This window comes from Arvicola amphibius, chromosome 15 (assembly GCF_903992535.2).
Source record: "Arvicola amphibius chromosome 15, mArvAmp1.2, whole genome shotgun sequence".
NCBI classification, from domain to species: domain Eukaryota; kingdom Metazoa; phylum Chordata; class Mammalia; order Rodentia; family Cricetidae; genus Arvicola; species Arvicola amphibius.
The window spans coordinates 30681135-30701511 of NC_052061.1; the positions used below are offsets into that span (position 1 = coordinate 30681135).

The 20377-nt window shown below is 46.7% G+C and overlaps 1 protein-coding gene across 6 annotated transcripts in view; it reads left to right on the forward strand.

Moving 5' to 3' along the window:
• The window catches only part of Cdh5 (cadherin 5), a 40662-nt gene extending 20675 nt beyond the window's left edge, over positions 1-19987 (forward strand). For all 6 annotated transcript variants that reach the window (XM_038313175.1, XM_038313174.1, XM_038313173.1 and 3 more), the window contains 10 exons: positions 2212-2500; positions 3261-3377; positions 4721-4885; positions 6229-6416; positions 7826-8076; positions 11982-12124; positions 13621-13745; positions 14089-14197; positions 16300-16545; positions 17929-19987. In XM_038313175.1, coding sequence (XP_038169103.1) covers positions 2212-2500; positions 3261-3377; positions 4721-4885; positions 6229-6416; positions 7826-8076; positions 11982-12124; positions 13621-13745; positions 14089-14197; positions 16300-16545; positions 17929-18446 — 2151 coding nt within the window. In that variant the 3' untranslated portion in view covers positions 18447-19987. The remainder of the gene's footprint in view (positions 1-2211; positions 2501-3260; positions 3378-4720; positions 4886-6228; positions 6417-7825; positions 8077-11981; positions 12125-13620; positions 13746-14088; positions 14198-16299; positions 16546-17928) is intronic.
• Positions 19988-20377: the final 390 nt, after the last annotated feature.

Below are 20377 nucleotides of genomic sequence, written 5' to 3' on the forward strand. Positions count from 1 at the left end.
AGGTTACAAAGCTGGAACATGGCTCTTTGCCCCTGTCTAGCTGTTCATTATCTGTCCTGCTCATTGGGCCCACCTGGCCCCTGTGCGCCTCCGTCCCTGCTCCAGGATCTCTGCTAGTCCTCCCTGCTGCTGGCCTCCCTCCTCCAGTGCCTGCTCGAGGGAAGGGGTCATCCCTCTGTGCCTCTACCCTTTCACCTTCCAGGATCGTCTCTGGGCTCCACCATCTGGCTTCACGGCCTTCTACCCAGCTGTCACCCACCCCACCGCACTAAGTGCTCCAATTATTAAACAACTGCTGAGCCCTAGAGCTCGTGGGATTGGTCCACACCCTTCTGAAATCTCCTTCTCCCCTGAGGCTAACGTTCTTGACCTCCTGACCACTCTCCCTTCTCCTCCCACCTTAATAGATCTTTACTGGACACCTGCACACAAAGGCTTTGCTCCATCTGTCTCCTAAGCGCTGCCCTCCTGAGATGCCAGCCCCCTACTGTCAGCCTCAGTTCTGAGAGCCTGTGCAATCTATGGGTTCCATAGTATGCCTGATACACGGGATACCTTGCGAGCGTCCAATTTCTGCTTTTTCAAGTGTTCAAGTGGAATTCTAGTTTTTGACATTCTAGCCTTCTAGAAAAGTACTATTTTGAGCTCATGAAGTATTGTAATCTTACAGATTATAATATCTATATCCTCTCTCCTCATATCCTCTAGTTGTAAACTAGAACTCTCTAGTATCTTTTGATTTGTGGTCTATCATTCACAATCACTGTCGTTCACTTCAGTACTGTCCAGAGCAAGAGGCTGGGCATACATTGGCTTCCCTTAAGTTACTAATAGCATGTGTTATCCAGACAACTGGCTCATTGGTCTCAGCACAGGACACCCTGAGTTAAACAAAGCTCACTGGGGTTCTGTTCTGCAGATTAGACACTGTAAATCACCAAGAATAGAGTATTTCACACATCGTATTCCAGAAGCAAATTTCCTGGGACCGATGCTTGCCGTGTTGATAAATGTCTGACAACTGGCTTTGCAGGAAAAGCGCAGATGTGTAGAACTGGCCAATTTCTGTAGTGTACATACTCAGCCTTCCAGCTGATGATGTGCGCCCCTGCAGGCAGAGTTAGTACAAGAGGCGCAAGACCACTCGCCATTTAGTATCGCCCCGATGCTCACACAGAAGACACAGGAACCTCAAGGAAGTGGTTACATGCAGAAACACAGTTAGAAACACAAATTCTGAGTATCTGCAATCTTTGCTTCTAATGTGTCTTCACTAGTTACATTTCTGTTGCTGTCACAAGAGCAGCTTCTGGAATGGAGGCCTTCCCTGGGCTCCTGGTTTGAAGGTGCAGTCCATCATGGCAAGGGGTGGGGACAGCAGCAGCAGCCACAGTCAGGAAACAGAGATGGGTGCAGCTGCTTCACTTACTGTCACCTTTTTCTACAGTTCAGGACCCTAGTCCCTAGGGTGACGGCACCCACATTCAGGTGGGTCTTCCTATTTCTGTTAATGCTCTCTAGAAAAGCCATAGCAGACACATCCAGAGGCATGTCTCCTAGGTTGACAAACCATTCATAACAAAGATTTATTTCATTGTATGTTCAGATAATTCAATTGTTAATATGGTCACATTTAATAGCCAGATCGCAGATATTCCCCAATCCTAGCCAAGTCTTCAAAGCCATATTGATATCAGCCAGCTCCAGTATTTCACTGGCATGTATCCCGTTTATTTGCATGGGACAACAAAAGAAGCCAAAGTTTCCTGGCACTCATTTCCAAATGGTTGGCTCTACTCATTAGTTCAAATCAAACTTAGAAATTCAATTAGCTCCATTTTACAGATGAGGCAGTCACAATCTTTGTCATCTAAGGGGCAATGAAAATCTTCATTCTCCAGTGGCAAGTGCCTTGCTAGACTCCGGGTATCATCCTAGGCATTGTGCACAGCTAAGAAACGCTAAACACTGCTTGCCGTGACCTGGTGAAGAAGAGCTCACTGGTGACCAGTCAGAAGTTCCTGTCTAAAACCTCATCATCACAGTTAGAATCCCTACTCAGCACTACGCACATGTGCACATACACGCACACATGCATACAGACATCCCCACGTGCATGCACACACACAAGCATCCATAATTGTGTGTTCGCACACAAGCGCAGGCAGCTCTACTTCCCATTCCCAACTCCTGTTGTCTGTCCTTTCCCAGATCAAGTCCAGCGTGAACCGTAAGAATGCCAAGTACGTGCTCCAGGGAAAGTATGCCGGCACGATCTTCCGGGTCGATGCCGACACAGGGGATGTGTTTGCCTTTGAGAGATTAGACCGGGAAAAGAAGGTTGAGTACTTCCTTACTGCCCTCATTGTGGACAAGGAGACTAACGTCAACCTGGAGCAACCTTCCAACTTCACCGTCAAGGTTCACGACGTAAACGACAACTGGCCTGTGTTTGAACACCAGGTATTCAACGCGTCTGTGCCTGAGATGTCGGCTGTGGGTATGTATGTACCTCGTCTGCCCTCTCTCCTCCTCTCCTCAGACCAGCCTGAAGACATCAGCCACCTCACCACTCAGGGTCAGGCTCCAGCAAGTTCAAGGAAGTGGTGGGATACTATGGTGCCTCTTTACGTGATTTCAAAACTTGTCCCTAAAGGTTAACCTCTGATCTAGCCCCACACTAAACCTTGTCCCTAGTCACAGATGGATTCTGATCTTCATAACGTGTTAAGCACTGACCCTCGTTATAGTCTGGGCTATGAGCCTGACTCCGGAGGGTGTCATCACACTCTGGCTTATAGACTAGCCTGTATTCATCCTGTCTCCAGAAGGTATACGAAAACTGCTTAGGGCCCTGCCACCAGACTCTTTTGAGGGAACTCTAGAACTCCAAAGGATGAGAAATGTGATCCTCACCCATCTGGAGGCTTTACAATACCATTTCCAGTCCCTCGATCTCTCACCTTCGGAAGGGGCGAAATCATCCAGAACCCTCCTAAGTTTCTCTCTCAAGCCCAAACATCTTCCACTCTTCCTTTCTCCCACAAGGTACAAACGGCCTGTTCTCTTTGCAGCCTTCGTGGCTGATCTGGCTAGGCCTACCATTGCTGCCACTTCACCCTTATGATGGCCCCTCTGGCATAAAGCAACCTTTCTTCCCTCAGCCTGGGTGGTTGGAGCAGCAGAATCCCATCCACTCCCACTAGGGAACGCGGTGAGGGCCACCTGTGAGCAGACACACCAGAACTCTCTCTCCACAGGGACCTCTATCATCCGTATGACAGCGGTAGACGCAGACGACCCCACTGTGGCCGGCCACGCCACTGTCATGTACCAAATCGTAAAAGGAAATGAGTACTTCGCCATTGATAATTCTGGTCTGTATGACTAACCCTCTTGGGAGGGTACCTATTGGAGGGATTTGGGGACGCGAATATTGCAGGTGCCAATGCAGAGGGAAGTCTAACCTGACAGGGGTCACCAGCCATTGGTCCAGGGAAGGAATACATAATACACAAAAGACATATTGGGACAGGTTAGGGGAGGAAGCAAACAGCTGCCCAAGGCACGCATTAAAGTCCAGAAAGAAAATCAGGGTCTCTTCACCCAAGAGAAGACCAGTACTCAACAAAAAAATGCTGATTGGAAGGTCTTTTTACATGTTCAGGAACATCAGATTCGAACCCTACACAGCTACTCAGCTCTACAGTCCTTGGCCAAGTCAATCCATATCTATGAGCCTTCACTTCCTTTGTCCATAAAATAGGAATGCGCTTAGTCCTTTGTGCCGTAGCTGTGAAGTTTGAATTCGATCATGCACAGACACAGCCACGCCACATAGGGGTTTTTGTGCCTTGTTAAGAGAAAAACTTTAGACCAATTAAATTTTATCAAGTTTAATTTTGCAAAGAACAGCTCACAAATTGGGACACCCCAGAAGCCAAACAAGTTCAGAGAAACCCCAGGGCTGCCACATTGTCGGGTGATATTTATAGTGTAGGAAAGAAAAAAAACACCCTGCAGTCTGGAAACAGCTCAGTTGGTTACAGCTGGGGTGTCTGCCTTAGTTGAACAGCTTTGAACAGGGGCTGCCTATGATTAACTAAAGCGCAGCCGCTGTGATTGGCTGAGCATACGCCTAAGTTAGGGGTTTGGTGTATTTACACCCTACTAGGTTGCCATTCATCACAGAACGGTTCAAGTCTAAAAAGTACAGAAGGTTTCTCTGGCCAAATTTGGTTCAATTTAACCCATATGGAAAACTGTAAGTATTGAGTCTTGGAAGCAAGAAAGAAAAAGGTCAGTTAGTCAAGCTAGGCACACCGTCTTCCAGAAGATGAGCAAAGACACAGTGCAACTAACACTTCTATGTGCACCAAGATAGACGTCACTAAACCATCACAGCTCTCCTGGCACTAAAATTTGTAGCCACTTCTGTATATGTCAAGACAGACATCATTAATCAAGTACAGTACTCTCAGTACTAAACCATGGCAAGGCAGACATCACTAATCCATCAAGGCATGCTCACTCTGAGCCTGGAACTGGCCTTATGGTATTTCTCAACATAAGGCTCTCCCTGGCTAGAAAGTACGTTGAACCATACATTTCACCAGCTTTTAGCCATACAGGGCAAGGTACAGAGGTAGTGGGCTATTGTCCTGAGGTATTCAATCTCAGGTATACTGTGGAGTCACCTGTTGGGACAATTATTTTTCAGGATTTATTTTCACAAAGGATAAAAACTTGGACAGAGAGACAAAGGCTGAGTACAAGATCGTGGTGGAGGCACGAGATGCCCAGGGCCTTCGGGGAGAGTCAGGCACAGCCACTGTGCTGATCACACTGGAAGACATCAACGACAACTTCCCCATCTTTACTCAGTGTAAGCTCCTCCCATCGAGCCTTAGTAGACAGGGGTTGGGACAATCTGGACTCGTGATTTGGGGGGCTCTCAAAAAAGTACCCCAAACCTCTCTATATCTACCCATATCCCAGGGTGCTTCTGAAGCCAAATTATGGAGACCCTACTCCATCCTTAATCATTGCTACCCATTGATGATGATTGATGGGTCCCATCACAGACCAAACAAAAATCACTCTCTCCTGGGCCACTACAGTGTTTCAAGTCTCACTGTAAGGTGCCAGCGATTTCACCCAGATCCCATAGGCTTAGGAAACCTGGCCTCTGAGACTGAGGGCCCAGCTATAAAATCCCAGGAAATGGGCATACAAACAAAGCCTGGCATAAACCTACCCACAAATCGATTTTCCCTTTAAAAACTACCAAGAGCTTTTCCTGAGCTCCGGGTGAGACTCGGCAGGAAAAGTAAGTGCAGATGTTCATGCCACCCCCTTGTTCTGCTGTAAAGCTGCCCTCAGTTGCCCCTCAAATTATCTAGTTCTGAAGTAGCTTTTTGTATATGGCATAAACTTCCTGAAGGCAAGGTTTGTCTTTCTTTTCTATTGATATTCCAAAGTACAGAATGAGCTTAGTAATTGCTTGGAGGGTTGACAGAAGGAGAGACAGACAGAAGACAAAGCAGGCTATCTTGTTTTGGGATCTAGAATCCCCTGGTTATAAGTTTCTTGCCTGCTTTCTGTAGCAAAATATTGTATGACACCCAGATAAGGCCAGCACATACCAGTAGCCCCAGCAACAAGAGACAGGCATGAGAATTGAAAGTTCAATCCAGCCTGGGCTATAGAGCAAGCCTCTATCTCAAAAGTCCAAAGGGTAGGGATGCATTCCAATGGTAAAGTGTTTACCCCACTCTGTGTGTGTGTGTGTGTGTGTGTGTGTGTGTGTGTGTGTGTCTGTGTGTCTGAGTGTGTTCCTGTGTGTCTGTGTGTGTGTGTGCCTGTGTGTCTGAGTGTGTTCCTGTGTGTCTGTGTGTGCCTGTGTGTCTATGTGTAACTGTGTGTGCCTGTGTGCTTGTGTGTGTGTCTGTGTGTATATGTGTGTGCCTGTGTGTGCGCCTGTGTGTCTGTGTGTGTCTGTGTGTATGTCTGTGTGTGCCTGTGTGTGCCTGTGTGTCTGTGTATGTGTGCCTGTGTGTCTTTGTGTATATCTGTGTGTGCCTGTGTGTCTGTGTATGTGTGTGTCTGTGTGTATGTCTGTGTGTGCCTGTGTGTCTGTGTGTGTCTATGGTCTACGTCTGTGATAATATGAAGGGGCAATTATCTTACCCCTCTCATTAACTCTTTGTGGTTTTCTATGCATATCAGCCTCATATACATTTACGGTGCCTGAAGACATCCGTGTGGGCAACCCCTTGGGCTTTCTGTCTGTCGAGGACCCAGATGAGCCTCAGAACAGGATGACCAAGTACAGCATCATGCAGGGCGAGTACAGGGACACCTTCACCATTGAGACAGACCCCAACCGTAATGAGGGTATCATCAAGCCCACAAAGGTATGTGGATCTGCAGTACTGAATCCATTCATGGGCTGTGGAGTTTACAGCATCCAAAGGACACACTTGGGGACTGCTTCTGAGCCATAGGCTATTTAATGAGAACGTTCTTGTACAGCTCAGAGCTGGTCATGTGCTCATAGAGACTAATTCACCATCTCAGACTGAGTTCTTCCAGACATAGACCAGGGGCAAGGGGCAATTTGGGTGTTATTTGGGAAGTAATTCCTGGAAGCCTTAAGAGCAGTGACAAGTGGCAAGAAGGCAGAGCTCACTAATGAGCAGGTACAAGTGGGGGCCCAGTCCCACAGGGGTAACATAGAGCACAACTCAGAGCTACAGCCTGAAGGTCAGGGGCTGGCATAAGCAGCCACAAACCCTGCCGTGCTGACAGAGATTACTTGTTCTAGTATCATTTCTGCTGTGAGGATGAAATAACCTTGGCCTAAAGCAACTTTGGAACAGGGTGTATTTGGCTTACAGTTCCAAGTCGAGTCCATTCTTAAGGGGCAGTCACAGCGGCAAAGGAACTTGAGGTGGCTTGTCACATCACATCAACAGTTCAAAGCAGAGGAAAATGAATGCACCCATACTTCCTGCCTGTGGCTTCAGCTCTCTGCTAGCCTTTTCCTCCTGCACAGTTCAGGACCAAGCCTAGGGAGTGGCGCTGTCCACAATGGGCTGAGTCTTTCTACACTAATTAACAGTCAAGACAATTCCAACAGAAAGGGCCACAGGTAACCTGATCGAGGCGATTCCTCACCTGAGGTTCCCTTCTCAGTGGTTTCAGGCTATATGGAAAATTGGTATGTAATACTCACAGTGTCCCCACCCCCACCAGCATTAGCTCCCTGTGTCCCAGCCAGTAGAAATCCCCCAGCATATATGTAAAGAATGTGTACCAGAGGGCACAAGTGGCCACGGACAGTGGCTGCTGCTGGCAGCAAGCAAAATCAGACTGACTGCATCCAGAAGAGGAGAGGAAGGAGCTTTCATATTTTCAGAATGTTCAGGGAGAGGACTGGGAACACACGCATAGCCACCAGAAGCCACAAAGTTCTCAGATGGTGGGAAAGATAGACAAGCAGAAAAAATGTCGCTGGTCTGTTCAGGACTGATCAACAGTGCCAGTCAGGAAGCTGTTGCCTCTGTCCAGAGCAGCTTCTGAGAGGTTGTCTCTTGCTACCTACCTTACTAGCAAATAGGAAGGAAGTTACTAGGCAGACAAAGGAGAAGCATCCTAAGCAAAACCATGAAAGGTGTTCCTTTGAACGGAACCACTAGGCTACGATCCTGCGAGGACTGGGGCCGTGTGTGTCCTTATTGCTTAGAACAGGGCGGGGTACAGAGATGGGGGCAGTAGAATAAAATGGGCTACAAACAGTCCCCAATCCTTGCTACCCATGCAGCCCCTGGACTATGAACTCATCCAGCAGTACACATTCTACATTGAGGCCACGGACCCCACTGTCAGACTCGGGTACCTGAGCAGCACCGCAGGCAAAAACAAAGCCAAGATCACCATCAATGTCCTGGACGTGGATGAGCCGCCTGTCTTCCAGCGACGCTTCTATCACTTCCAGCTGCTGGAAAACCAGAAGAAACCTCTGATAGGCACTGTGGTGGCCAAAGACCCGGACAAGGCTCAGCGTAACATTGGGTAAAGAGGGGGTGGGCGTGAAGTGCTAACGGTACGATGGCCCTGGCACGGGCATTCTTATGTCTAGTGGTCTGAGACCAAAGATCAGAGAAGGATACTGGCTTCTCCCAGCATCTTCATGGAAAAATGCAGAGGCTGGTCCCGGCTCTTTTCACTAACACCCTTGTCCTACCAGCTCCTAGTATGTCCATCTTGTCTGGTCAAGGTCATCCTCTGCTCTTTGAAGGACTTAAGACCATGACTCACATAGGTACCATCTGATGAGGCCTGAGAGTCAAAAGAGCAATCAGCCATCAGCGATGGCGCATCTGCAGTCCCATCACCAAAAATAGTTGAGAAATTAGTCTCCCAAAACACAAAGCCAGAAGTGTTGCTTTCACGTGGCCTATCAAGAAATCTGTGGTTGTTCCTGTACCCACCGAGTTCATGGGTGGTCTCAGTACACAAGCCTTCATGACCACACAATCACAAACCAATACACGGATGTTGCGTTTGTGTTGTATTTTTGCTGCCATTTGTTTTGGATCATGTCCTGCACATTTTATCCATACTTGTTCCTTGTTCATTTTCCATGGCTATAACTTCATACCATGGGCTGGATAATTTATGAATATCAGAGATCTCTTTATTTTAAGGATCTAAAGGCTTGGAAATCCAAGAGCATAGTGCCAGGATGTGATTGCCATTTAGGAGGGTCTCTCTTGCTGCAGCACGGTGAGACGCAATGAGCTTGCCAGCATATGTCTCTCTTTGTCTTCTCAGAAAGCCACAAATCCACTGTGTGAGCCCCGCCCTCATGACCTAATCTAATCATTACTACCTCCCAAAAACATTATCTCCAAACACCACAAATATATGAATTTGTGGATACAGTTTCTAACACATGACCTAGTGTCCTTGCTCATCTACCCTAACTAGGTGTCCCTCCTCTACTCTCTGGGACAAAAGGAATATATAGATCTGCTCAGATTTCTTGGAGTCACATAATACTTGGTAGTAAGCATGAATTCAATCCAATCTTATTTGACCACACACATGTAGCCAGCTGTGTCAGCCTTGTTGACCAAACATCGTGATTTCCCCACCACTTGTTACACGTTTAAGTTCTCACACAGACTTGGCTCTACTTCGGAACAGCCCACTCTAGCTGCTCTGTGGCATTCTGCTTTAATGGAACAACTCTCTGCCTGTCTAACACAAGCTCTGTTTTCTATCCAATCGGAAATGACCATTCTTACATAGGAACATTTTCTTGCTTCTCTTACGTAGCCCGGGCTGCCCTTGAACTGCAGTAATCCTCCCATCTCCGCCTCTTGAGCACTGGAACTACAGGGTGCTTTCCACCACGCCTGGCTTCACATGAATTTTAATATGGTTTCTTAAAATGTTTATATTCTAATGAAATCTTTTTACTTTATTACACTTTTATTTATTTATTTATTTATTTATTCCATGTGTTGGGGTGGTGCACACCATAGCACAAATATGAAGGCCAGAGATAACCTATAGAAGTCAACTCAGCTTCTTCTACCTCGTGGGACCCAGAGATTACAACTCAGACCATCAAGATTGGCCATAGGTACCTTCACCCCCTGAGCCATTTTGACAGCCCAAGAATTGATTTTATCAATCTTGGAAAATCAGCTTTGTTTGTTTACAATACTGGGTTGATCTATGGCTTCACAAGCACTCTTTCTACTGAGCCACATCCCCAGGCCTCGTTTATTCATGTATTTATTTTCATGTTCAGAGTACCACTAAAGTCGCCAATCTAGTCATGAACTCACTCTATAGCCCTGGTTGACCTTGAAGCTCTGCCTCAGTTTTCTGAAACTGTAGGCCTGCCTCACCAGACCTAGCAGTATTAGGTTTTCTTTTTGAGAACAAAGCAAGCGTGTCTGGGTTTGGTACATCTCATGCATGCATGCATGCATGCATCTGGGGACTACTATGTTGCTGTCATTCTATTCCACATGTTCATAATTATATTTTTGGCTGTTTCTTTGGTCATAGACTTTATCTGAGAGATTGACTTGATACTGATTTATTTTGTTTTTCTTTTACTAGTGGTGGAAGGATTGGAGGGTAATGGCATAATATGTTCTGTGATATAATACAGTCGTGTTGTGTCCAGTTTCTTTTTTTCCTTAAATCAATAAATATCAATAGTCTTATGTTTTTTAATTTTTTTCTGTCCAGTTAACTAAGATCCACGACTATTTTACCTTCATTATGTCCTATAACTTCTTTTTTCTAGTACAAGGGAGAGAAGCCAGGGTCTGTGCACGCTAAACCAGTGCTCCACGGCTGAGCTCAGGACCTGTAATTTTAAATCCTGTGAAATTAGCCGGCGTGTTCTACTTACCCTTTCAGCCCTCGGTGCCGTGCCATCTGATATTAAGCTTGCCCATCCTGTTTACATGTTATTTCTGTTTGATAAATTCTCCAACTTTTGCTCCTAACTTTTCTAGATTATCTGATGCTCTAAAGGAGCGGGCAGTCAGCCTGGCTCTGTCATCTCAGCAGAGACAGTTTGCATTCAACCTGGTTAGTGTTCCCATCATCTGTGCCACGACTGATCTTCCCTTTCTTGTTTCTTGCTTTGTATTTCCTGTTTCTCAAGTGGAATCGGTTTCCTTTGGCTGCTTATCTTTGCTATAACCCTTCTTTTTTCTCATAAATATTTGACGGGAGACTTACTTCTTTCTACAAAATCTTCAATGTTTCCTAGCTAAATGCATCATGCACACAATGAGCCAAGAACTTCATTTCAATTCCTTCCAAACCAGGTTCTGACTTTTGATTGAGAAATCTCTTAAAGTTTTCAAGATAATTTTCTCTTCTTTGCAGGAACAGGACCTATCTTTATGAATGATATATTTCCTAAGTTCATATATATGTATATATATGAACTTTGGGAATGAATATATATATGTATGTGTATATATATACACACACACACTTACACACACACACAAAATTTGTGTGTGTGTGTGTAAAATCATTCTTTGCCTTCTTATTTTAATGTATAATCTTCAGATCATAGACACTTCTCTTCAGAAGTCTCACCAATGTATTCATAGCGTTCACCTTTCTGCAAACATCTAGAGGATGTCCCTTTCTTCTTAAGGAATCTACTTTTTTGTTCCCCCAACTCTGAACTCTTCAGTTTCCTTACACAGTTGGGACAGTCAAAGGACTATCAGCATACACTTAACTATTGTTTAATTTTTATAGTTATGCCCAACTATCAATCACCACTGTAGACTCAAGCCTTCTTCTTATCAGAAAAAATCTATTATTCTATTTTACATTACTTCTGCTTTATTTGTCATGGTTTCTCAGGAATAGCAACTATCTTCACACACATACACACATATGCATCTCTTCATCATCATTTTCCTGGTTTACTGAGAACTTTTCAGATTTTCACTTCATGTATTTTCAGCTAGTTCTTATTTCTTCCAGATCTTGCTTTTGTTTGTTTCTCTCTCCCTGGTCTCTCTCTCTCTCTCTCTCTCTCTCTCTCTCTCTCTCTCTCTCTCTCTCTCTCTCTCTCACACACACACACACACATACACACACATACACACACACACACACACACACTCTCTAGCTGCAGTGTAATGGATTTTAGACTCACCTACTTAGTTTGATTTATGGCTGGGTAGGGTCTCAGGTACCCCATCCAATTGTAAGATAACCACGCCATGCAGGTCAAGCATCATCCGGTTGATGTGTGCATGTGTAAGTTCACTCGCTCTGGGCGGTAAGAACAGTGAACACTGGGAAGAGGCTTGGGGAAGGATGCAAGGGAAGAATCCTGAGGTGCCTTCTCTGTCATGCTGAGGACTTTGGGATCAGCAGCAGACAAGGAAAGCCATGAACCTCTTTCTCCTGGACAGATATTCCATTCGCAAGACCAGTGACAGAGGGCAATTCTTCCGAATAACCAAACAGGGGGACATCTATAACGAGAAAGAACTGGATAGAGAAACCCTCGCCTGGTACAACCTGACTGTGGAGGCCAATGAACTGGACTCTAGAGGTGAGCGCCTTCATCTTCCAGGTCACCTGGGTTCCTCTTTTCCCTCATCCTTTCAGAACTGACATGGTTCGTTATTTTGAACCTCTGAAGGTATTGCAAGTGCCCGGGGAAGCATTCTCTGTCTGGGGTATGTTGAATTTCCATTTCAGAAAGTGCTGCTTGGACCAGCATCATACAGAACACCTACAACCTTGTTGGGCATACAGAATAATAGGGTAGCATCATAGACAGAACAAGAACCCCATGTACATCATAGATTAAGAAGTACCGAGCTAAAAGCATGCTATTCAGGTGCCTCTGTGATGAGGCTCACCGAAGGCACACACTACACAGTTTCTGAGGGTTTGGTCCAGTGAACAGCGATTGGGCAAAGGCTGTACGTGGACCAAATGCTGCATGATTCTTAGTGTTAAATGCATTTAGCAAACACTCCTTAGTGTGTGGACAGTTATATCTGCACCAGTTGAAGAACCAGTTTCAAAATAAAAAGCTGTAGACAGATTTTTCTTTGAGCCATCAGCACACACACACACACACACACACAACAACAACAACAACAACAACAACAAACATGGAGATTTACTGTTAATTATGAAAGCTTAGCTTTAGCTTAGGCTTGTTTCTTTTCCTTTCTTGCCTTTAGGTTACACAATACAAGGAGATGCCATTTTTATTAGTTCTTAGTTAATTTCATACAATGAATTCTGACAATATTCACCTCTCCCTAAACTTCTCCTAGATCCACTTTCTCTAAGCACTAACTGGTCTGTTTTTCTCTCTCTCTCTCTCTCTCTCTCTCTCTCTCTCTCTCTCTCTCTCTCTCTCTCTCTCTATATATATATATATATATATATATATATATATATATAGTCAAATTTCCAAATTTTGCTACTTAGATTCATGGAACTGTGGGCCTGGGCTTTTTCTAACTAGCTCTTATAACTTAAATTAACCCGTATCTTTTTATCCACTACATGGCTCATTCACCTTTACTCTGTATCGCTCATTCTGCTTCCTCAACTAGAGACTGTTAGGGTCTGCAACAACTTGTGTAAATTCTGACAGATGCCAGGGGAGCTGTGACAATCACCCGGCAAAGAAGCGTTCACTTTCCCACTGTACCCAGGTCCCAAGGGGGCTCCTGAGAGGAGATAGCATTATTTAAATGAGTGCGTGATTATTTGTTCAATTGTATTATTTTAATCACTTATTATTTGCTTGATTTACTTACTGATTTAATTACAACCTTTAAGATGCACTGAGGGTGTTTAGCTCTTGAATTCTTACAAGCAAACTTGTTCACATATGAAGGTCTACCCCCTTGTTCTCCTCCACACTCCATCCATTCATGACACAATCCTTGGCCTTTCCTTCTGCAAAAAAAAAAAAGTGGATTCCCCCACACAGAGCCTCATGACTATCCATCCAAACATCTTCCAGCTCCAGCGGCCAGCATCAGCTGGGCCCACTGTGGTGACAAGCTGTCTCTCCTGCAGGTAACCCCGTAGGTAAAGAATCCATTGTGCAGGTCCACATTGAAGTTTTGGATGAGAATGACAACCCCCCGGAATTTGCCGAGCCCTATGAACCTAAAGTGTGTGAGAATGCTGTCCAGGGCAAGGTGAGTTAGCCTCAAGTTGGCGAGGCAGCGGGAGGGCAGTACGCTTTTAGGCAGAGGGCTGAGGAGCAAACCTTCCTGCCCACCTAGAGTTCCCTCAGCTTACAGTAACTACATAACAGCCTGAATAAAATGCTATTCATGTCTTACAGGCGAAGAAACAAAACCCCTGGAAGCCTCGGGGATACGTGGGTGGGGGATGGTAGTAGACAAAGTGACTTTGGGAAGACTATTCAGGATGCTGCAGGTGGCAGGCAGCCATGGTCATGTCTAAACCCATCCTTGAGCCCCAAGATACCACCCCCAAACCACACTGATCATGTTATTGCCCATCTCTCACATCCAGCTGGTGGTACGGATCTCTGCAACAGACAAGGATGTGACGCCACCAAACGCCAAGTTTAAGTTCGCCCTGAAGACCCAGGACAGCAACTTCAGTCTTATAAACAACCATGGTGAGCATCAGAGCAGTCAGTTGGCTCTTAGAAGGTCAGGGGTGTCAGTTAAGAATCTTGAAGCACTAGGATCGAGGACTAGACCAACATGGGGTGACAGGTCTCCATAGGGTCTTTCAAGTTATGTGTCATTTTATACGACTTTCACCATATACATTGTATAGTTGGTTGATGCTATGGTCAAAGCCAGCTGGCCAGGCTTCATCGGCCACAGAACAGAGTCTGTAGGGTTAACATAATCCTAAAGAGGCTTTACTGTAAAGGAACACAAGATGGATTCAGGGATGCAGGCAGCCAGCCCAGTCCCAACTATGGAAAGGCCCCTTCTAACACTGCGATCTCAGTTGCAACAACACTACAAATTTCCATATCATTCCAAAGAGTCCAACCTGAAAATTTGGAAGTCATGAATCCCAACAATGCAGTTGGGTTTTGTTGCAGTTCAGTCAGACTGGGCAGCTACCATAAAGCGGTCCCTGAACTGGATCTGGCTCACCAATCACAGGATATCATTGCACATCTGTTCAGCCAATCAAAGCCCAGAGAGTCTTGTGAGGTCAGTAGCGCCCAGTCAGAGCTCTAGTGAAGATGTCTATATTAGAGCGATGATCCTGGGATGATTTAGTTCCATCTGAGAGGGCCCAGGTTTCTATGGCTTCTGCAACACTCTAGGAAAGATAGACACTCTTGGGTATGAATATACCGACTGTTCGCCCAAATATGGGAGGAAATCTTTCTGTCTTTGACTGATGACATCATGAGAGCCCCTACCTAAAACAGCCCATTGTCATCTTTGGGGAAGACTAGGGAAGAGGGTCCCTGGGAGCAAGGGGCAGGTACAAGGGATCAAACAAGGTGAATATCACAGCCAACCAAAGATGAAGGTAGCCATGCTATGCTGACACTTAATGACACAATCCAACATTCAGAAAGTAGCATTGCAAAGATACCTGTCACCCCATTCCAAATATATAGCTCAAATGAACTAAGTAGAATTGGGGTCCTACAACAGAATAGAAAATTTAGAAGCCACCCTAAACACACATCCTGTTTACAACAGAAGGCAAGCCTCTTGGTCTCATTTGCACACGAATGTCCTACATATCAGAGTTTCTCATTTCAATCCCATCACGTGTCAGTGCCCTGTCATTTGTTCACAGCTATAATAGCCTTAAAACTGGAATGTAATGTAAATTATGAATAATGAGATGAAATTGGCTTTCATTTTAAATTCTTGGCTTTTGGCTGGTTGTGTATGTGCCCACCCTGCATGGTTAGTAAGTCCTCTGACCGCTGGTGTTACAACCTCCCAGAAACCAACAGAAGGCAGACCATCTGTGCTTTGCCCACAGCCACTGAACAGAAGCAGCAGAAGTGTGTGTGCGCACACGCATACGTGTGTGTGCATGTATGTGCGCATGCATGTGCATGTGTGCATGTGTGTGTGTGTGCATGCATGCATGTGCACAGGGAATGGACATTTAAAGGAAAGGTGGGATCTGAAACTCAGGATGTTCAAAAAGTTCCCCAGAGGATGCTCCTGTGCGCTGGGGCTGGGGGCTTTTGTCACGGAAGCTGGCTCTTGGTTGCAGAATGCCCAGGGTCACCCTCTCCCAATGGCAAGTGTCAGTGCCTTAGGGTCACTGGGAACCCAGGCTTGTGTTTATGGTTATAAACCTCCTTCCCAGTGATTCCAAGGTAGCATAAAGATGTTAGCCCGGTGCTAAAGAAAAAGCATTTTCTCTTCCCAATTGTGTGCAGAAGCTTGAAATCATGCAGTAACGAGCTGAGCACAGGAGAAAAGGTTGTTACCAGGATGAGATTGGAGAAGGGGACAGGTGCATCCATTGGCCACAGAAACAGACCTTTAGGGCTTTATATTCTGACTGAGCCATTCTTCCAGCTGCTCACACCACATCCTCTGCAAAGGGACAGGCCTATGCTCAAGGGACTGACACATGAGGCCGGGAGCAAGAGGGCGGAGAAATCACCCAGGAAGAGGCAGTTTCGCCTTCACACACACTCTCTCCCCCCCCCCCCCCATGGTGCCAGAGGGCCGACGCTCCTGGCAGAACCTCACTTTGCGGTCTTGATGTTTCCAGATAACACCGCCAACATCACGGTCAAGTACGGGCAGTTTGATCGGGAGCACACCAAGTTCCACTACCTACCCGTGCTCATCTCAGACAACGGGGTGCCCAGCCTGACGGGAACCGGCACGCTAACAGTGGCCGTGTGCAAATGCAACGAGCACGGCGAGTTCACCTTCTGCGAGGAGATGGCCGCCCAGGCGGGCGTCAGCATCCAGGCTCTGGTAGCCATCTTCCTCTGCATCCTCACCATCACAGGTCAGTGTCTCGCGGGACGGGGCGGAGACTCTGAGAAGGCTTCACAGACGAGGCGGGGTCCCGGCCCAGTCCTCCCCGGACCCCATGCTTCCTTGTATAGGATACAGAGATACAGATGTAGAATTCCACCAACCTGGTTCTTAAGGGGTAGGAGAGAGGAGAGAGGAGACCCAAGACCGTTCTTCAAGCTAACTCCATTTCAAAATAACTGGGGGCCAGGGGTGTAGCTCAGTGGTAGATCATGTGCCAAGCAGGAGTTTCCATCTTTACCATTTCAAGGAAGGAAGGGAGGGAGGGAGGGACGGAGGGACAGAGGGAAGGAAGGAAACATACACTTGACATTCATTCATTCACTACCTATATTCATGTATTTTGAGTGCATACTATATTCCAGGTGTCATTTGGGGCATTGATTTACATTAAAAACTATTATTTATTTAGTTTATTCATTTATTTTGAGACAAGGTCTCACTGTATAGCCCTGACTGGCCTGGAATTCTCTACAGAGAGCAGGCTTGCCTGGAACTAGCTCACGTTTGCCTCCAGATGCTGGGATTAAAGGTGTGTACCACCACTCCCAGCTTTGACTGTTTCTAAAACTCCTTTATACTGGAGACTTCTAGCTTGGAACTTCACCAAGGGATTTCTTTGCTTTTGTAGACTTCCTCTAGCTTTGGATTTTTTGGGGGGCTTTTATTTTTCCTTTGTTTTTTTGAGCCTTGCCACTTTCAGGGCACTGTAGGCTTCACCTAGGTTTTGCATTGTCAGGAGCCAGACCTCAGACAAAGATTTATGAAGCACAGGAAAAAGATTTGACCTTGTTAGCTAACCTCATCACCCTGAAGCACCAGGAAGTTCCATCCTCAGCATTAGCAACCAGCGGAGTGGGGCTTCTCCAGCACATTCAATACAGGGGTGAAGGCTCCTGCCAGAAAGTTCTTTCTCCAGCTGCACCAGCCCTTGCATACACTGGAGAACTAGGATGCTGAGAGGCACAGACAGCAACTGCCCCAGGCTCTGAGCTTCCCACTGTGTGTGTCCATTTCCTGGACCCTCTGTGCCAGAGACGTTAGAGACAGACTTCTCTTTCATAAGAATGAATGATGATGATAAAAGAATTAACGTCACCCCAGAATCCCATTATCATCCCCCCCAAAACTAGTGTCACAGAGCAGTCATTGTATCCACTTTGCAGTCAGGGAAACTGAGGCATGGGGAAGGACTTCATCAGGACATCCTCTCTTTATGTATGTAACAGATTATTATGGTGGTGGTCCTGGGAGTCTGGGCTGGCTCCAGGTATTTGTAGGGAGGAGGGGACGGGCACCCCACCCACACACCCTGTCTGACCCACATCTGTTGCTCTGGCTCCCTGCCTGGCAGTGATCACCCTACTCATCTTCCTGAGGAGGCAGCTCCGGAAGCAGGCACGTGCACATAGCAAGAGCGCGCTTGAGATTCACGAGCAGCTGGTCACCTACGACGAGGAGGGCGGCGGTGAGATGGACACCACCAGTTACGATGTGTCCGTGCTCAACTCTGTGCGCGGTGGCGCCACCAAGCCCCTGCGGTCCACAATGGACGCCCGGCCAGCAGTGTACTCTCAGGTGCAGAAACCACCTCGGATGGTGCCCCCGGCACACGGCGGGCCCTCGGAGATGGCCACCATGATCGAGGTGAAGAAAGACGAGGCAGACAATGACGGTGGCGGCCCCCCCTACGACACGCTGCACATCTATGGCTACGAGGGCTCCGAGTCCATCGCAGAGTCGCTCAGCTCCTTAACCACCAACTCCTCCGATTCTGACATCGACTATGACTTCCTCAACGACTGGGGACCCAGGTTCAAGATGCTGGCGGAGCTGTATGGCTCCGATCCCCGCGATGAGATGATTATCTAAGGTTGCCAGTCTCTGGGCCAGGGGACTAAAGTCACTGCAGCCTAGATCAGACACACCTGCCATCACCTTCCCTGATTTCCAAGGAGTGGCACAGACTCTCCAGCCCAGTATCCCTTGCCACTGGATACAAAAGATCTTTCCATCCCCAGGGTAGCAAATTCCAGGTCCCATAAATAGCCAGGGACAGAGATTTATTTTGTTGATGACCACTCCAAATATTGTGAAAATGAGACCAGGGTTCTGTCTGGGCTCCCATTCTGTCCTGTCCCTCCTCCCAACCCCAAAACACACTCCCAATCTATTCTAGATTTCTCCTGTCCCTTCAAAACTGCCAAGCAAAGCTGCCTATGCTGAACTTTGAGGAGTCTTCCCTAAGGGGACCCTGAGCCCTCGGTAGGGCTGTCTGTCTGAAGGCAGAAGACTGGATGGCATGAGCTATGGGACAGAACTCTGAAGCCTGGTCCTGAGGGAGGCTGACTCATCCGTCATGCCTCTTCTCAGGAGTCCTAGCACTGTGTGTCTCCCTGACACCTCCCCAGTGCCTAAATACACCCCCCAGTCCCTCAGGCTCGACCAGGGAGGAAGGAGACTGTTGGCAGCTCCTGACCTTGGGTACTGAGGTGCCCCAGCAGGCTTGCAACCCCATTAACTGCTTTACTGAGCAATGATACACTCCGTCAGCTTCAGGGAAATGGCTTGTTTAATTTGAAGCAACTGTGAATTCACCCAGGAAGGACTGTGGAGACCAAGGGTGGCAGGTCACAGAGCAAGGAGAGCTTCCAGCCCACTCACCAGAAGGATCCTGGAAAAGCTGAGGCGCCCGCCTGAGAGTCAACCCTGCCCAGCTTGCCTGTGGGAGGCAGCCGTTTGCCTGGTCACAGCACCCCTTTTCTCTTGCTATCGGCTTTTCTCTCGGAGGCATCCAAGACGCAGCCTGGCTAGTGCCCCAACTGAAGCACAACCGTGTCGCAGAGCCGCTGTGCCATTTGCCTTTTCCTACAGTCGCCACATCTCAGGGAACGACGCCCGAGCACATCCTGCAGAATGCAAGGCTCCTGGCTTGCCCAGGGCCAGTGGCATCTCTGCATCCCTGCATTTCTCCCTTGGAGGGATGTGAGTAACTTCCCACTGAAGTCACAGCTGGAGGAGGGGGCGTCCAGACACGAAGAGGTCCAGGCAAGGAAGAAATGTAACTTCAGCTCACCCTCCACTGTGAATCCCTTCACCAACAAGGGGATTGTAGATAGCACGATGTTTGTTTAACCAATAATTCATTTTTCTTAATTTTTTTACTAATAATACTTACTAGTTTCTAGTTCTCACAAATATAGAATAAGGGTTTTTGCATAATAAGCAAGTTGCTATTTAGGTTAGCAATTTTAATTCAGGTTTTTTTTTTAGTTGGATGAACAATCCCTGTAAGTTTTTATTTCCTGTTGTAGTAATTGCTGTAAGGATTGATGGTGACTATGTACTAGTCACCCCGGTGCATGAGATGTACTGTATCTTTTTATAACTAAATAAAGACATCTTGAAACTCTTCCACGTCTAGAGCCAAGCGAGCACATATAAAACACATACATATGCATGCATGCAAATGCACACACAGTCACATACACACACATGCATACACATATATACCTGCTACCAGCCTCATCAGAGGACCTCAGAGGGCAAGGGGACCTCTGAGTAATAAAGAAAGTGAGTTATGGGCCCAGATAAGTGGCTCATTGGTTAAAGGGGTATACTATTCTTGCACAGGACCCAAATTCTGTTTCCAGCATCCATGTTGGGCAGCTCACAACTACTCCAGCTCCAGGGCACCTGATACCCTCTTCTGGCCTTGAAGAGTACCTGCCCTCAAGTGTGCATGTGTCTGTGCATACAAAATTAAAGTAAGTCTGCTCCTTTAAAAAGAAAATTAACTGTGA